This window comes from Opisthocomus hoazin, chromosome 1 (assembly GCF_030867145.1).
Source record: "Opisthocomus hoazin isolate bOpiHoa1 chromosome 1, bOpiHoa1.hap1, whole genome shotgun sequence".
Taxonomy (NCBI): Eukaryota; Metazoa; Chordata; class Aves; order Opisthocomiformes; family Opisthocomidae; genus Opisthocomus; species Opisthocomus hoazin.
Window position 1 is genome coordinate 157,155,278 of NC_134414.1, and position 17,777 is coordinate 157,173,054.

General features: G+C 42.4%; 1 protein-coding gene across 5 annotated transcripts in view; it reads left to right on the forward strand.

The window, feature by feature from the left end:
• The window catches only part of SCUBE1 (signal peptide, CUB domain and EGF like domain containing 1), a 218,334-nt gene that overhangs the window by 167,242 nt on the left and 33,315 nt on the right, over window positions 1–17,777 (forward strand). For all 5 annotated transcript variants that reach the window (XM_075443399.1, XM_075443432.1, XM_075443410.1 and 2 more), the window contains one exon: window positions 17,098–17,214. In XM_075443399.1, coding sequence (XP_075299514.1) covers window positions 17,098–17,214 — 117 coding nt within the window. The remainder of the gene's footprint in view (window positions 1–17,097; window positions 17,215–17,777) is intronic.

Genomic DNA, 17,777 nt, shown 5'->3' on the forward strand with positions numbered 1-17,777 from the left:
TCTGGCTTTTTGCTTCTCAGGTTGTCTCTGAGCAGACTTGATGAGTGTAGCAAGTTTTCTAATAGCGTTCTGATGTGTTACAGGATATACGTCCCAACTCTTGCCGTCCACAACCGGTTTTTACTGATCTGAAATAAGGTTTGAACTCAGCCTCAGGCTTTCCGTGTTAACCCACTGCACCACAGAACCATAATCCATGCAGTCCTAAAATAATACTGTTAAGTCAAAGACCAACCTTTCTTTACTGCCATATAGGTCTTCATTCCAGAGAATTTGGTGTGATTAGACCTAGCTGACCCAAGGATCAATCTGTTGGCAGAGGGATGCTTTACGCAGGGCTCCCAATGCGTAATTGTCAAGCGAAGCCTGCTTTCATTCCAGAATGAAAGAAAAATAGCACCTTGAAAAATACAGTAACTGTCTATGATCCAAGGATCCTGCAGGTCTGGACTTGAAACATTGCCTTATTAACTGGATATGTAATCTCCTCTCGTAACATCCACCTTTTCACTCACTTGTACAAAATATGCACTATTAGCCTTCCAAGGGCAAGATTTGAATCTCCCAGTGTGGTATCTCCATTTTGAAAATAGGTATGAAGTGAGGGATTAATCATACAGGGAAGGACAGATAGAAAGTGTTTGTGGGAATTATTTTTGGCCTAAAGACTCCCACAAAGATTAGCTACAAAGATCTCACTATTCTCTTCTGTATGGAACCATTGATGATAAATATGGCTGTAAAGGACCAGTTTAATCCCAAATAAATCAGTGCATCCACACCAGCAGCAGTGAATCACCAGACATCATTGACACAGAGGGACCAACTTAAAATATAAAAAAGGGGCCAAAGAGTTTACATGACAGTGACCCACCGCCTACATTTGATCATGTAACCCAGTAAGCAGCTGGCCTTGTCCCAGTCACGTAACCTGATGAGGGTCTCAGGATGAGGATACACCCCTTGCATTGATTTATACCGGCCACAGTCACCCATCTTAGATGGCGTAACTGAATGCATAGGTGGAGGTCAGGGCTGGAGCATCTGTTCCTCTCTGTCTGTCGTTGTGTCATGAAAACAGAGGACAGGGAGAATCCATGTCCTGTGTTCCAGTTTTCAAAGCCTGAGGAAATATCTTGGACCAGCAGGGCAGAGGAGTTTTACATCATGACTCTCCCAGCCCAGCCAAGCTGTCTTTTTACCTCACTGCTCCCCCCCGACTCTGCTTGCTCTGTGCTATAGCTGAGTGTACCCTAGTGCAGTGCCAGAGGCAGTGGGCTTTGAGAAATGTTAAATGGGTACAGCTGCACCATAGAGCGATAAAGGCACTGATTAAACCCACCAGCTAAACCGGATCAGTGCTAGAACTGTTATCATGTTAGTTAGTGAGGCCCAGACCCCTCAGATTCAATGCATCAGCATCACGGTTTGGCCAGCTTTCCAGTGAAAAATACTGGAACGTTTTGCTGTTGGTCCACCCCCTCTCTACCCTTTTCTCCCCACTAAATACATACAAGAAGAAATATGTTCTACAAAAGTAATGTTATTTAGCCTTCTCCTCCGTTCTACAGTGGCAGTAACACGCAGCTTCGCTGCCAGTGAGATGGTACAAAGAGGACACCAGCAGAAATTTACTGCTTGGTGGGGGGTTTTTTCTTAATATTTAAAATAAATTTTTGCCTGAACACATGCAAACCTGATATTGTTACCCTCATGGTCAGGGCTCAACTGTGGTGCATGGAGAGCGTTAGCAAGCTATTGGGGTGCTGCTGCCCATGTCCTTGCGAGGGAGGTAGCAGCGAGGGTCCCAGAGAGCATTTGCTGCCTGGAGTGAGGAGCAAGCAGGCTTACAATTCCTCTCACTGACTTTTGTCTGAGTTTGCATGTGCATTTACTGTAAGTTTGAGGTCTTCAGCAGTCAGGGAAAATACGCAGACCTTCGTTTTGCTCTTACTTATCTCAGGGAGCAGGCGGAGCTGCAGTGCTGTCACACTAAGGGAACCTGCTGGTGCTTGCTATGTTACACCGCTTGAGCAGGGTGAGCCAGTGCCGCTGAAGGGCAGACTAATGAGAGAGGGGGGGGATGAAGGGCCTCAAGGCATTCCCCTATGGACTCAGGTGTGTGATACACGTGGAGGAGAGTGCTTTTGCCTCGATGCACTCATACAGTCATCCATATCAGACAGGCATGCTGTAATATATAAAATACATTGACTTGAGATAGGCTGGGTTTCAGCCAGCCCAGCTGAGTCTGGCCCAGTATGTTTAATTGTGTGGACACAAGTAAACAACAGTGCTGGTTCAGATGCCAGTGTAGCTCAAGAATCATTGAGAATCGGTGGTACGTCGGAGGAGATATTGGGAGCTGCTTGTGGAAATCAGACTAGCTCACAGACAGAAAATTAGAGATTTCCCTGTCGCTGATGGTGTTCATTCCCTATGCAGATTTTCTCTAAAGCATTCTGTGTCACTGAGCCTTACAAAAATATCTTGCTGATGACAAGCACCATATTGCTTCTAGCATCAGATTAAAAAAATACTCCGCTGGGAAGCAACATGTTACACTGTCAATAAAAGGAATATTTCTCAAACCCTTTCTGTTACACATGGTGCTAACTCTTGGTGCCAGTGAGATTGTCAACAGTGGTACAGTCTGCCGCTGTGAGAAAAAAAGGGTTGCAAGATCATACCCAGAAACAATAAATGCCCCAGGCATGAAGTAAAAACAGCTCTAGCCAGTACAAGTTTGTTTGCCAAGCGATAGTATCTCCCGTGTTGGTTGTAGCAATTAAGTCTGCTGAAACATGAAAACAAATACATTCCCCCCACCTCCAGTTCTCTGCTCTGCAGCACAGCGTTATCATAAATTAAAGGTGAATTTTCTTTGGTTGCTGCTCCTTGAAAGGAATATTAAGCCTCACAATCTAGGCTTTAAATCAGTTTCGAATGGGATGAGACCTAATGTGGGGAGGGCAGATGGGACAGATTATTCCACCTCTATTTTCCCATGAAGCTTCTGACAGGGGCTACTGTTGGAAGTAAGATACTAGATTAGTTTGACCTCAGGTCTCATTCAGTATTGTAGCTCTTAAATTCCTGTGTTAAACTCTATAAAGTATACTGCTATGAAATTGCTTTTTACAGCTCTGTGCGGCCCTCTCCCCTCGATGATGTGTGTGGGAAGCCAAGCAAAACTTTCCATTAGTGTTTAGAAAGAGAATTTGAGATATATTTTTCAGTTTACGCTGTAGGATTTATGATGTGTATAGTGCAGAAATGATTTTACTGGACTAGAATCATGTTATGTATTAATGAATTACCAGGATGTGAGTCAGCCTTGGAATAGTTTGAGCAGGAAGGTAGCATTCTTCCACAAACAATAATCTGTTGATAAATAGTGCTGAAAGCTGTAATTCAATAGGAATTGTTTTTAAAGAGAACCGGAGAAAGACTATATGTGTATATCTATTCTCCACTATTGCAGTGGCGCGCGTTGAGATAATGCCATATGACTGCACTCAATCATTTAATCACCTTGATTAAGGTCCAGATATCCTTTACACTAAGTGCTATGCAGAATTGCAATAAAATGACAACCCTGTCCCAAATGTTCAGAAGAGTTTCATTTTCCTGTGCTTGCATCTACCCTTCTGGACCTTTTAAAAGTGTCCTGTTTCGTTTATTTTGTTCTAATGAGAATAAAAGCCTAAACTATTGAAGCACAGGGGTGTGATTGTCTTCCAGTAGCCGTGTTGTGAACTGCTGCTACTTGTTTTGGTAACGTGGAGATGAGGCCTTGGTTAAGACAGGTGAGATGAAAACAAAAATCTAAGCTCAAATATGAAGAGGCAGTGGAATGGAGAAGTATCTTCTGGGGTTTTGCTGGGTGGAGGTTTTTGATGTATATTTGCAAAACATTTCTGTTAGTGTTTTCAGAGGGATACCTGTGCTTTCTTGACTCCACAGAGGCGAACCTTTCTGGGCAGAGTTTTTAAACAAGCATTTGAAGCAGAGACAGAGAACAGTAATTCTTGTGTATATTCAGTGGTCACTGACTTCAGCAAGAGCTTGGAGTAAGCTAGGAATGCACAGTCAGGCCCACAGGAGGTGAAGGGAGGTGCTGCATTTGAGTTTTCAGTTGAAAACTGAAACTGTGTTGTTGTACTTGCTCTTTTAGCACCGTCAAATAACACTAGGCACTTTTTCACCCAGACTGGTCCCTTGTTCCTTCAAGAAGTCTCACTATCAGCCTCTGCTAAAGGGTGATGGAGACAAACACCCTTAGCAAAAAGAACAGTTTCCTCTTTTCAGAAATATGTCTAAAAATCAAACGTATTTGAGGATAGAGGGAGTATTCCTTGCTTAATACAGAGAGAGTAAAGCCTTTTTTATGTTATCTCATCAGGCTGTTAAGCTGCTCTTACAGACTTGCTGTGTAAATAGTGGCTTCAGCAGAGTGCAGACTACTAAACATGTTTATGTTTGTAGGAAGCAAATAAACCTGCCTGAAGTTTCTCTTAACGCACTTCTGCTCTTGATATATGGCTTCTCCTACCCCAAGCACTTGAAGTAGTAGCACAGTTTATTGCCGTAATAGCAGTAGATAACTCAACATGCCTTTGCCTTGCAAAATGATTGATTTGGGAATAAGATACATGTTTACTTATAAAATCTTGGCAATGTTTTGATGAAAGTACTTTGTTTTCTTAAAAAATGTTGGGAAAGTATTGACTTTGATTGCATTTTAGATTATCCTAGCAAAACAATGGTAAGAGGATAAATGTAATAGGAGCCAAAGCCAATTGCCTCCTACTGGGTTCCTCAGATTAACAGAGGAGTCTGAGCACCGTGAAGCCCTCATGTAATGGAGAGGGCTGGGCAGGGTGAGAAAGAGCTAGGACACGTAAGCATAGACCCAAGAGCAAGGGTAACGTCTGGGAAGTCTACAGACAGTCTAAGCATTGACACAACTTCAGTCTCCAATTTCAAGATCTTCATCACACAGAAACTTAGCCTTTTGACTTTCTTGTCTCTGTGTCTCTTTCACCTCGTATTGCAGCAGATTCAGCCGTCAAAGCTTGGAGGCCCTTGTGTTGCCACTAAGTGATTGTGTCCAACTGTCAGATGTAGAAATACCCATGCAAGCAAGCTGGCTTAAGAGGATCTTTATTTTCATACCATAAATAATTCTGTTTCAAAATCTTGTGTCAAGCACAATCCGTACGTAATGTGGGCATGTCAGAGATGTGTCAGGGGTGGTGGTCCCCCACATCTGCAGAGCAATGCATTTCTCAGCACATGCGTGCTCCTTTCACGTGACAATGAAGATGTGGTTGCACAGACTGATTGCCAAAGTGCTCGCAGAGGGCAATGGGAAGAGTTGTCAACTGAGAGCTACGTGTCCTGATGCCCACTGTGCTACAGCTTTGTTGGTGCTACCATACGAAACAGATTTGACTTATCACAAATACCACCAACAGTTGCCGCACTTTCATTCTCCAGACTAAGCATTCGGAGGTACAGTTTGAAGTCAGGCTCATTTATCACAGCTATGTTGACCTTTCTCTGATTTGCCATCACTGAAAGTTTGCAAATGTGCTTAGACTTTCTTTGGCACATGGCCTTTCACCAAGCAGTTCCAGCCCTGCCGGATCCGATAGTGGGTAGATTTTGTAGCTCTTAGGAAAAAACTGTGATCTGACAAAGTGCTTAGCTCAACTCATTTTCTATTAATTTTAAAAGTAATAGGTTCTAAAAAGGAACAATACTGTACTTACGGATTTTTTTCTACTATTAGCATTGGTTGTATTTAGAAGATAGTGGTGCTTTACTCAGGTGCAAATCCCTATAGTGTATTTTTAAATCTTTTAAAAATCCTTTAGAAGTCCTTTTCAAAATTGTTATTCACAAGGATAACCTTAAGGAGAAAAAGTAATATGAGAGCAACTGCCATGAGCTTATGGTGAGGCTGTGACACACTCAATAGCAAAAACCAGTAATGATTTGAAATCTTCCTTTCCAGTAGCCTTTATAGAACACCTCCCTTGGCTCCCTTTGTGCCTGTGACCTTCAGCAGACTTACTGATTTTATACCATTGTGTCTAGTTATTAGTAGATTTTCTTCATGTTCCATAAGAGACCTAGCAAACTTCCTTACCTGCAAAAATAACTCCTTTCCTTTTTTAACTTCTCTATTTGAAAGTCTCTGCAGAGCTCTCTCTGGTGATTGGCACATCTGTCTGCAGACCTTCTGGGGAGACTCCCCTAGCTGAGGATTATTCTGTCCGCTCTGCCTCCTTCCCCAATCTGAGAGCAGATGGGGATCCCAAAAGTTTCTTCTCTTGGCGTACATGGACAATCAGCCTGAAGATGTCTAGGAGGTGTCTCTGGAGAGAGGATGTACGGAGGGTGCCACAGGGCCAGATGTATAGGCACCTAGGAGTGCAGGTTTGCGGGAGGTGATCTGTCCTCAGCCACAGCACAGATGTGTGGCCTCTCCCCAGCTCCAGAAGCTCGCACATCCAGTGCAGCTGGCCGTTAAATTGCACACCAGGTTGACGAAGGTTATCTGTCAAGTGATTTCACAAACTGGAGCAGACGCCATGGCAGGGTTGGTTGAAATATGGTCAGAGGCATTGGGGACCATTAGGCTAGGGAGAGTTCTGGATATGTTTCCTGATGTGAGTGACAAAGTGTCTGCACAGAAGAAACACGCTTATCTTATTAGATATGAAATGTACTGCTGCCTGCCACTCAGAAAGCCTCAGGACCCAGCATCAGTTTTCTCATTCCTCTCTCTGCGAGGACAGCTGACCAAATTCACAACTGCTGAGCGGTTCAGCTCAGCGGAAGAAGCGGAGGAAGAAGGAAGCTTGGCTTGGCATTTCCGAGGCTGGGTACCTTTTCCTCCTCAACAGCCCCATAGGCAAAAGCTGTCACTGCTGTTCTCCAGCTGTCCACGCAGTACTGAGATTTAGCAAGTAGTTTTGTAGAATTGTGTTTAGAGTATTAGAAGAAATTATTGTCTACCAGAAAGGGAATGTATCAGGTAATCCTCTACCATTATTCTGTTTTTCAGTTTGCTACTGCTTATAAAAACAGAAGGTGGTGGGATCCTTCATAATGCTGTGGGGAAAAAATGTTGAAAACCTTTTTCTTTGCCAAACAGCAGAGAAATAATAATGTAATAATAATGGTGGTGATTATGATTGTGTATTTCATTACAGAAATATAAAAAACCTTGGGCCAAATCCCACCAACTATAGTAAAAAATACCCCCAAAGACCCCAAAGTTAGCTGCCAATTTTTGCATGGCTGAAATTGCCAAATTCTGCTGTTTCCGTCCAAAGCCATAAATCTTCCCAGCCCCTCAGGCAAAGCTTTTGGTGATCCCAGAGCAAGCAAATAGTTCCGTGGCTGATGGTGTGAGGCAGAACCAAACTGTACTCACTGTCTGGGAGCAGAATTGGCTCTGCAGTGCTGACAGGAAAAGGAGTGCGTGGTGGTCAGTGGACTTGGCACATGCGTGAAGGGGAACACATAGGGAATAGGTATTTACTGCGTTAAGATATCGTTCTGCCGCCCCATTTCTGCAGATTCTGAGGAAGCCCTGAGGCGCACTTATGGAAGAGTGTGAGCTTGCAGACTTTGTGTGGAAGAAAATTAAATAGGGAATTTTTGAAAGAAACTGCAAAGAGAAGGGAAAATTAATTTGTTGGTACGTGAGATCACATAAAACTCCCTTGGAAGAGTTCCTAAAGAAAGGATTGTATTTACCCTGGAGAGGGAGCAAACAGTTTTGGCCTACAACTTTATTGCCAAGGCTCATTTTTTTAACCTGCTTTCCTTCTATTTTCAAATCCCAGAGATAGCACTGTGGTTCCCAGAAAATGCAATTGATCTCTTTTGATAAGGTCTGATAGCAGAGATAAACAAAATCAGTTGCCATTTGCCTTTAAGGACTCTGCCAAATATACTGGCTTGTTCGTCCCAAAGGCAGTTCCCTTTGGTGTAACTTCCAGGTCAACAGTGGGAAAACAGTTGCTCTGACGTTAATGAGGGTGATGAGTTTGCTGGGTTAAGAGTTGTCCCCTTGGTGCATAGCATCACAGAAGGATCTGACTACTGCGGTTGCTCTGACCTGAGGGAAGGGAGTCCCTCTGAAGGGGACAAGGAGAGATTGCTGTCTGCTGAACTGAGCTGCTCTGGTGATATGAATTAACAGAGGCAGCCAGCAAGCCTAAGGGAATTACTTAGTTGGAATCTTGCTTTCTTGTTTGTAACCTCAGACCCAAAAAAATGATATGAGAAATATATCAAAATATACCTGCTGATTCCTGGAAGGATCAGGTATGCATTGCACTCTTAAGAGAAATTATTCAGCCTTTACCAAATTTAGCAATTAAAAAGCTTCACACCAATTTGAACTCTAAAAATTAAATTGATGGCGAAGACTAAGAGATCAGTCCAGGAAAACACCTAGACAGTCCTTTCTGGAACAGAGATGCTTCTGGAGGTTGCCAAGCAAAATGCTAAAGGCTGTTGAAGTGCAGGAGGTCAGACGAAACGAATATGGTCATCTTGCTGGCGTTAATTATATGTATTCTATCAAAATAAACATCCATTTTCTATCCACACTGCTAGGACTTGGAAGACATCATTCAACTTCTGACATGTAGCAGAAGTGTGAGAACACGCGGAGAAAGGAGATATCAACAATGTCCATATATTCCTTAGAGCAAAATAAGATTATCTAAAATCATCAGCCCATAATAATAAACAATAGAGACAACTGTGTCTCGCTAAACTGCACTTGCACCAGAGCTATAAAGTGTTAATACTGCATTTACTGCTGTACTAAGACAGAGAAAGGCACGGCCCCTTGTTAGAGTGGTGATTAGCAGTTTGGGAGCCTCAAGAACAGCGATATCAGGTTATTGAATTTACTATGGGTACAGATAGGCTGGAAGGAAGATGAAGACAAGGTGTTGCCAGGATCTCAATACGCTGAATAAACACTTACAGACATAAAAGGATACTGAGGCCGGGAGGCAGAACTAGGTAGATGATAACGCTAGTGGTCCGTAGTACAGCTGTGGATTGGAAGGGATGGGATTCCCACTACAGGCGTTGAATGCCATGCTGGATTAAACAAGTGGAAACTGTGGCCTAGTTGCATCTTCCAGGGCATTTGGCTATTGGGCAGAGCACTGATTTCTTTCTTAGCCAGCCTGGAAGATCTGGCAGCCTCAAGGAGCATGGAGACTGCTGCTGTGGCAGAAGCTCAGGTTGCCAAGTAGCTTGCAAGAAAGCAGCCACTTTAGTGTGTTGAACCCAGAGGAAGAAATGTGTCCTAGTTACTGAAGTCCACATTAAGCCACTGCCATGCTAGAATGTGTTGCCCTCAGGGGCAGCAAGTACCTTCTGTGGGTTGCAGAGCAGAAGCAAACGGGCCCAAATTCCTGCGGTGGGCATGTGACTGGAGGCACATCTGCGTGACCCTGGTGCCACTGCAGGTCCTCACTCATTTTCGTGGTTCCTGTGGAACCTGCTTATGGCATTACTGCCTAAATCTGTTGCTAGAGAGCAGAGACATACCGTCTGGTGCGAGTGAATCGAGGGTACAATTAGATGCTTTTTCTGGTCTGGGGAAGCTAGATTAGCTCTGATTTGCTATAAGCAAATTTCTGCTCTGGAACTGAACCATAGCAGCATGTTTAGATAACGCGTGGAACAGTGGGCTTACTTGCTGTTAGAGTGGGCAGGAACTAAAGATTCTGCAGAATGTGCCACTGACGGCTACTGTGTGCCTATCCCTGAAGCTGACTAACAGTCATGTCATTCTGTACCGCTGGATCCTTGAAATACCTCCTCTGTGGGATGCTTACATAATAAATCACAGGTTTCTAATTATTTATTGCCTCTGTCTCAAGTATATTTTGCAGGCTTCTTTTGCAGTTTATGTACATCTATTTGTTTTACTACCACTTTGCATTCTAAGAACAAATCATCTCTAATAAAAAGCACATTTCCTTGAGAGCAGAATCAATTTCCTCCAGAAGTCTTTCATTCCCTGATTAGTGTGTTACATTTGGTCTTCACTAATCACATAGTTAACTGTGAGCAATAAAGTTCTTAAATAAATAAATGTCTGGTCCAAGTCAACTTTAGTCATAATGGACAGTTTTCCACTTAAATTTCTGAAATACAAGATGTGACTGTGCTACTTAGGCACTTACCTTCACATTAAAAGTATAGCCATTAATGCCAGATCTGTTTCTTCTGCAGGTCATTAGTAAGTTATTAACAATTAAGCCTCAGCAACAAATTGACTTGATTGCTAGTCAGTGATGCAGTGGAAAGTCTAAATGGGTGTGGTTTTTCAATTACTTTTAAAGGTTTGGGGTTATGGCTTTTTTTTTTTTGGCTTTTATTTTTCCTTTCTATTAGCCGGCTCCAGAAGCACTCAGTGGGAAGGTAATAAGTTTTGTATATTACCACATCTTTCTGTACTTCCTATTCATTGGTTTTATTATTGTAGACTTCGAAACATAAGGAGAAGTTAGCTATAAGCCATTCCTGCTGGTTGGCGCTGGCTGTGTATTAGAGAGTTATGTGCTGAGGTGGAGGATGCATTTTTACTGACTGTGAGCAGGGGTAAGTCACTGTGGGTCAGAAAACGTGAGATGTGGTGGAAACCCCATCACATGGCTGCGGTAGCAAAATAATACCTTTCCCAATACTGAATTTAAACCAGCGTTTGTTGGAGGACATAGCTTGAATCATGACTCCCTGTGGTCCGGCAACCACTCGGATTAAGACATGTGGTTTTCCTAATGTCTGTCAAATATTGTTGGCACCCGTGCTGGCTAGGCTGCAAGGTGAACAACATTACATGGGTGGTATCAGTTCCCTGCAGAAATCGGAGGGGAGGGGGCGAAGACAGAAAATAACTTTCAGCCAAAATACATTTAAAAAGCATTAGTGTTTATTTTAAAACATCATGTAACACTTCTTTAGAGTTTCTGTGTATGTCTGCTTAATAAATGAGAAAAAAGAAAGGCTCTGTTTCTCAGAGGAGCCGATAACTTGGAAGCTGAGAAATGTGCACACAAAACGTTCTGCCTAGCCTTGCGTGCACGATCAGTTGAGCGGGCTGCTGCACACTGAGCCTGTGTTTGGCTCAGGGATTAAAAATAAACCAAGGGTGTGTGAGACAGACAAAATAAAACTATGTATTGTGGACTTTTGCATGAGGAGAATGTGGCCACGTTAGGAGATAACCCCATTGCACTGAGCAGTGGCTTTGCTGTGCACAATGTGGTGGGACGCTGGGGCTATCGCCTCCAGCCGGGGGGTCAAACGCTGCTAAGGCATGAATCTGAGAACCACAGAATCCTTGCTGTGCATGTTCGTCACAGCATCCTGGGCAGCAGTCATGAGATTTATATAAATCTTTACTGCCGCAATGAAGGTGTACTTAAGCTAACTGGGAGGATTCCGAGTGTGTGGAGTCCGGACTGTGATAGCACCTCAAAATATTACTGTAGTATTGTGAGCATTGTTGTCGGAAGTGAGCTACCAGCATTCAAGGTGTCATGAGTTGCTTCTACTGATGCAGCAACTGATAGTAGAGATAGATTTTTCCTTTTCTTTTTATTTTACTTTCTATTTCTAAGCAAAACCTATTTCTTTTCCATTTTATTTCTACTTGAAATAGTATGTTTAAACTTAGTGTTTATATTTTGCAGGTATGCAGTGTTCTAGTGTATACTTCATGTCTTGCCTCACTGAACACAGACAAAATCAAATATAACATGGGTTCTTCGCTTACAGTGTCCAAAATCATTACAGCCTGCACTCTCTCCCAAATCCCTGTTACAGCTTTTATTGATTGTCTTTGAACCCCTCCTGTCTTGTTCTCTGTAGCACAAATAGCACCATCAAATAACAGTGATCTCCCCTTGCCATGTTTATTTTCAGACCACATGAAAAATGCTCCAAGCAGCAAGACCAAACTCTTATTCAAGCATCGTATGTGTCCTGTGTTTTGGAAGGAAGCTCCCAGTTTCACCAGTTAGCCTAGCTGCTTAACGTATGTCTCCGAGAAAAGCCGTTGTGATGACCATTAGTTTTCTGCAACCAATTTTTTCACTTGTTATTAATATTAACAAACAAATGATATTAAGGAAGAAAGAGAGGGGGAAATCCTTAGCTTTTCAGTAAGTTTTTGGTGTGAGATTGGGTTAAATGGACAAAGTTACAGTTCTGTAACTGCGTCCCCCAAATCACATGTGTACCTCTTTGCGAGTGAATTTTGCATGTGTACATTCTGTCACGGAGTCACAGCAGTTTCTACATCAGTTTGCAGTCCTCAAAACATCTCTAAATCTAATGCTATTTACCATCCTCACTTGTGTATGTTTAGTGTTGAGCTGCTTGCTTGCAAAGTCAATGCGTTTTGGAAATGTCCTGCATTGCACTTGAATTTCCTGGTCATCAGTTTCTTTTAATTACGCTGAAATTTATTTTAGAGAAGAAAGCAATGACAATCAAGAACACAGGCGACTGCATTGAGGACTGGAAAGAGAGTACAGAAAGGCGCCTTTCACTTCAGAGCTGCTGGTAGGAATCCAGCTCAGCTTCAGACTTAGCAAAAATCATTACTATTTGATGGCTTCTTGGTGCCCTGCACTTGATGTCCACAAATGAGTCAGTGTCCACATCACACAAACCACCAAAACAATTGGTGCTACTGTAACTGGGAGTCCAGTGGCAGCATCAGTGGAAAGGGCAGGGACTTGAACGAGCATGGAAAATGAGCTGCTTTCTGCCTGCTCCCTCAGGTCACCTTTGAGACACGTCCATGTGAGGAAACTTAGAAGAAATTCGATCTGTGGTAGCTCCCTTCTGGAGATAGATGCAAGACTTTACTTTCCAGTACTGATGATCTGACATCCACTAACAAACATTATATTCAAGAAAAATTAAGATCATTATGGGATCGTTTAATGTGTGAAAGCATGAACTAAAAAAAAAATAAATGCCAAGTGTGGTTGAAAAATCAACAATAAAACCCAAATGCTGACTTGAAGTAATAGGAACAGAGCCAAACAAATATTATCAAGCATGACCACCACTGCAAAAATTACTTCCCTCAAAAACACAGGGAAATCCTGCTCTTTTATTACACCATTCGACAATCTTTTCGAGTTGAACCCCTTCTAGGCAAAAATAAAGGAGTGCTTCCACTGTTCAAACATTCTCTTTGGAGATGAGAATGTGGATTGATAGAAGAGATGTTGGGCTTTATTCAGCCTGAGATGATGCCTTGATGTCATGGAAACAGCAGCTGGAAGGAGAGCTCTCAGCAGCACAGGACAGCAGAAAGAGAGGGCTGGGACTGCCAGCGTGCGCATGAATTAGTGGTGGAGGTTGGAGGGCGTCTGCTCCAGCCCCTGAACTTGGCGCTTCCACTGGGTCATGTGCTGTGAAGCAGGGAGTTTCTCTTTGTAGAATGTATATGCTAGCGTTAGTAATCCTAAGAAAAAAAACTACCTCTGGCAGGAAACTGATTGTGTACTACTGGAGATTAATTTAGCCCCATAGTTGCTGTAAGCTTCAAACATGAAACCTGTGAAGATGTCTCTTAACATGCTGAAATGACACAGTCGCATATGCTGATTGCAGCGGCGAATGTGACATGAACTTTTAACTAACTGAAAGTAAATAGAATGTGTTTGATGTCAAGTAAGTGCATTAGCAAATCTGAAATGCTCTGAGGCAGCTTGGACTATTTGTGAATTCATGCCAAATTCAACTAAAAATAGAATAGAAACTTCAACCTCAAGTTGGAGTTTTCCACTGCAGTACCTCAAAAACAAAACATTTTGACCGCTCATGTTAAAACTGTTCAAAAACTTTATTTAAATAACTTTAAATCATTTTAAGAGCACCTCAGACCCAGGAAGTTAATTTCTCAGTATTTATTTTGGTGTGTGGGAAGGAGGAAATTCAGAGCAACCCAATACAAAAATCTGTGTGTGTTTGAGTGTGTACATGTGTTTGGGGATGGGGGTTGACCACAAAACTGAAAGAGAAATTACTTGTTCTCAGTCCTCAGCTGTAACCTGCCACATCTCTGCTTTTGTATTTGTGGGCTCCTCTACAGTAGATAATGCCACCAGATTGCATAGCGTTGTTGGTGTAGAGGAGACAAGACTTGGGTACCGACGGTCATTCCCAGCTGTGTGATAAGCAGGGTTTGAAACCCAGAGCTGTGAAGGTGAAACCAGGTGTAACTCCTTGCTCCTCAGTCTTGTATGAGATCTACCTGTGTCATGAAGGTGGTGTGAAATAAGCACATCTTTTCAGGGTAAAGATGGAGAAGCATTGTGGAGACCACAAAGGTGTGATGGCCAGCTTCAGAGTTTCTGGGAGCCAGGGGATAACAGCGCCCAGAGCACAGATTTCAGAGTCTTAAAAATAAAAAGGCGCTAGAGGATTTCAGCATCCCGTATCACACCACCGGTTTCTTGTAGTGAAGAGCATGTGGTGCATATTTTTCCCTTTTCTATGAGCAGTGCTGAATTCCTCAGGGCACTGGTGATTCTGCAGACAGGGCATTGCGGAAAGCTCAGTCCCCCGGGCAGTGCCTGGCCCTGCCCTCCCCAGGCAAGGAGGAGAGGGGGCCGAGGGGCTTGGTGTTCAGCAAGGGAAAATCTGCGTGGAGGCTTTCCCTGTTTGGCCAGCCGAAGCAAGATGCTGAATTCAGCAGAGGTTGAATTTATGAGAGCAGCAGCAGGAGGTGGGGTGAGGGGTTTAAATGGCAAAAAAGCTTTTAGTAGCAGACTTTGTATTGCAATAAAAGTGTTTGTTTCAGTGTCTCTGCCAGCCCATGTAAGCCATAGAAGTTCGTGAGTAGCTGATAAGTCATGTGATAGGAACGCATTTGAACATCGTGAGTGCCTGTTGCTTGGCAAGCAGATGGCTGGTCGTATTATTAAGCGGACTGTTGTTTCCACAGGCAAAGAGGGATGTGCATCCTGCTTAATGTGAAGCAAAGCCTGTAAGGGCCTAAGCCGTGATACGTAACAACACAGAGCAGGGTGTGTGAAAGCAATGTGTAAACCCCATTGACTAAAATAGTATGGGATAAGATCACTGTCGAGAAATACGAAATTATTTTTGAACAAGAGCCTTCCAAAGTAAGTCAGAGGACAGAAAATGAACTGCTTTTTTAAGTTTCCTGCAATAGCATATAGCAAACAAGGTTATACATGAATGAAACCATGATGTATGATTTGGCTTCTTATGCATCAAAAATCCTTTAAAACTATAACTGCAGTGTTCATTCCCAAATTATTTTACTTTATGTATTTATTTGGAGAAAACTGAAACAGTTTGCCATTTATGTGTATTCAACAGCTGCCTATTTCCAAGACTATAAAGGAAACCTTACAAAGAAATTACTTTCAGGACTCAGATAATGATGTTTTAAAATGCATAGGAAAATGCATTAAAAATTAAATAGATGTAAGAAAGAGAAAATCTGAATTGTCCTTTTTTTGCTGCTTGATCATAACACATGATTGTGATGCATACATAAAACCAGGTAGCGTAGCTTTTTCTCCATCATGTGTAGTTCGTTTTATGTTACACATTTACCTGAGCAGTTGCTTTCCACATTGTGAATTCTCTTTTGTGTGAATGTTTTGAAACACTTAAAACTGGAGATCATATAAAATATAGCCGTTTACAACGTTCTAAATTTGTGCATAAACTCTCACACAGATTCTGGGTTTGTGTACACAGACACAAAATCTTGATTTTATAGTTCTTGAAGTTAAGTATTTGCATTTATAATAGCAGGATGAGACCTAGAATGTTTCATTAAACATCAAAACTGTATAAATAATACTTGGATATAGGAATTGGGTAGCATGCCCTTAAGCAGTGGTGAGTTTTCAATTTTTTTCAAGCACCCGCAGCTTTCTAAGCATGTACAATATGAAAGTCCAAATTATGAATAGTAATGGTGTTGCTCAGATTATGTTCTTAATAAGTAGTTCTAGAAAGTATGCAAGCTATTAGAGGAATACTATTCCATTCATTTATAATTCAGGAATATTAGAGGAATGAGATTAGTGGAGATTACCGCTCTCAAATAATGCCGTTTTATTAATTTCTCTGACCTTTTAACAGAAAAATGAATCACTGAAGAGGATTTTTTAAAAAATGGTTGTTTGAGGATAAAATTAACTCAGAAGTGGTGGTGTTTTGCACACATTGCTATTTAAGATACCTTTAATTCCACAAGTCCATTCCGTCATGACTGCTGTCAAATAAACCTTTGTATCACCCCGCTGGGCAAAACCTTTGTACTGCCTTCGAAGCGACGTGTTGGTAATTGCTTCCCTCATAGGCTGCTGGATGGAAGAGACTAAGTAAATAAGGGGTTTCACATTAGTGAGCACTGATAATTAAGTGTGTCTGACTTTTTTAAGGGGAAGAGGTCAAATTTTCTTGAATGAGGTGGCATGTGGACTTCGCACTCAGATTTGCTGATTCTGAGGTGCAGCCTCTCGGTTCCTGCCCCTGGCTTGTCCTCCGGCAGGATGTTGGTTACACCTCTGTGGCTGTGCAAGGGTCTGTACAGCCTTGTGTAGGCAGAGCCGAAGCCTGTGTGCAACTCCCTGTCCTCCTGGGCAAGATGTCAGAGGGGTGGTCCATGAGAGAGGAATAGCTTGATTCAGCCCAAAACTTTTTGCCATTGTGTCACTAACCCTCCAAAACCTGAATATCCTCACAGCCCCGCTGAGTAAATCTGATCAGAAGTTGAGGATTGCCATCTAATGGTCAACGTGTAGAATACAGTCTGCATGGTTTTTCTGAAGTTCTCTTTTCTTACCTTTCTCCATGTACCTGCAAGTCGTTTCTTTACAAGGCCCTAGAGGAATGAGATGATATTTTATTCAGATTTTACCTGGGATGATACCTGATACTTTATCAGTAACAAGATGTTGCGACTGAATGTGAAATTGCAGCCATGCACTTTAACTGAATTCTAATTTCTTAATGCTTTTTCTATGCTTTCAGATATAGATGAGTGTTCCTTTGAAAGGACCTGTGATCACACCTGCATCAACTACCCTGGGAGCTTTGAGTGTCTCTGTCATAAAGGCTACACCTTGTACGGACTGACGCACTGTGGAGGTTTGGAAGCTGAGTTTTGCTTATCTGTTTGTTTGCTTGCTTTGTGAACTGTTTCTGAGCTATGCGCTCTTTTACCTGAAGATTTTAGAACTGAAAATGGTAAACCAGGAAAGTTAAAATAAAGCAAAAATAGCATGAGCTGGGTGTGGCTAGAATTTCAGCATCTCAAATTTGCTGAAGCATTCCTAGAAGAACATAACTAGAAACCAATGTCCTGGCATTTTTTGATGGTGGCACATAGCTTCCTGGGTATCGATGAGAAGCTGTGACGCTTGCGTCCACTGCGGCGTGGGTGCAGCCGTTCTTCCACAACGATCGCAAAGCAGCCTCATGGCTGGGGTTCATCGCACTGCTCAGGGTAAGCTTCCTTACAGAGCTTACAAGCAGAGTGCCAACTGGCACTTCCACAGGCATGAGGTTCATCGCAATTGTATTCACAGAAGGAAGGCTTCAAATGATGGCCAGCAAAGAGAATAGGAGAAGGACGTCAGTTTTACAAAGTTTACAAATTTTGGCTCTGTTGGTATTTGTCCTTACCAGTCTGCAATATAAACTGCCTGTGA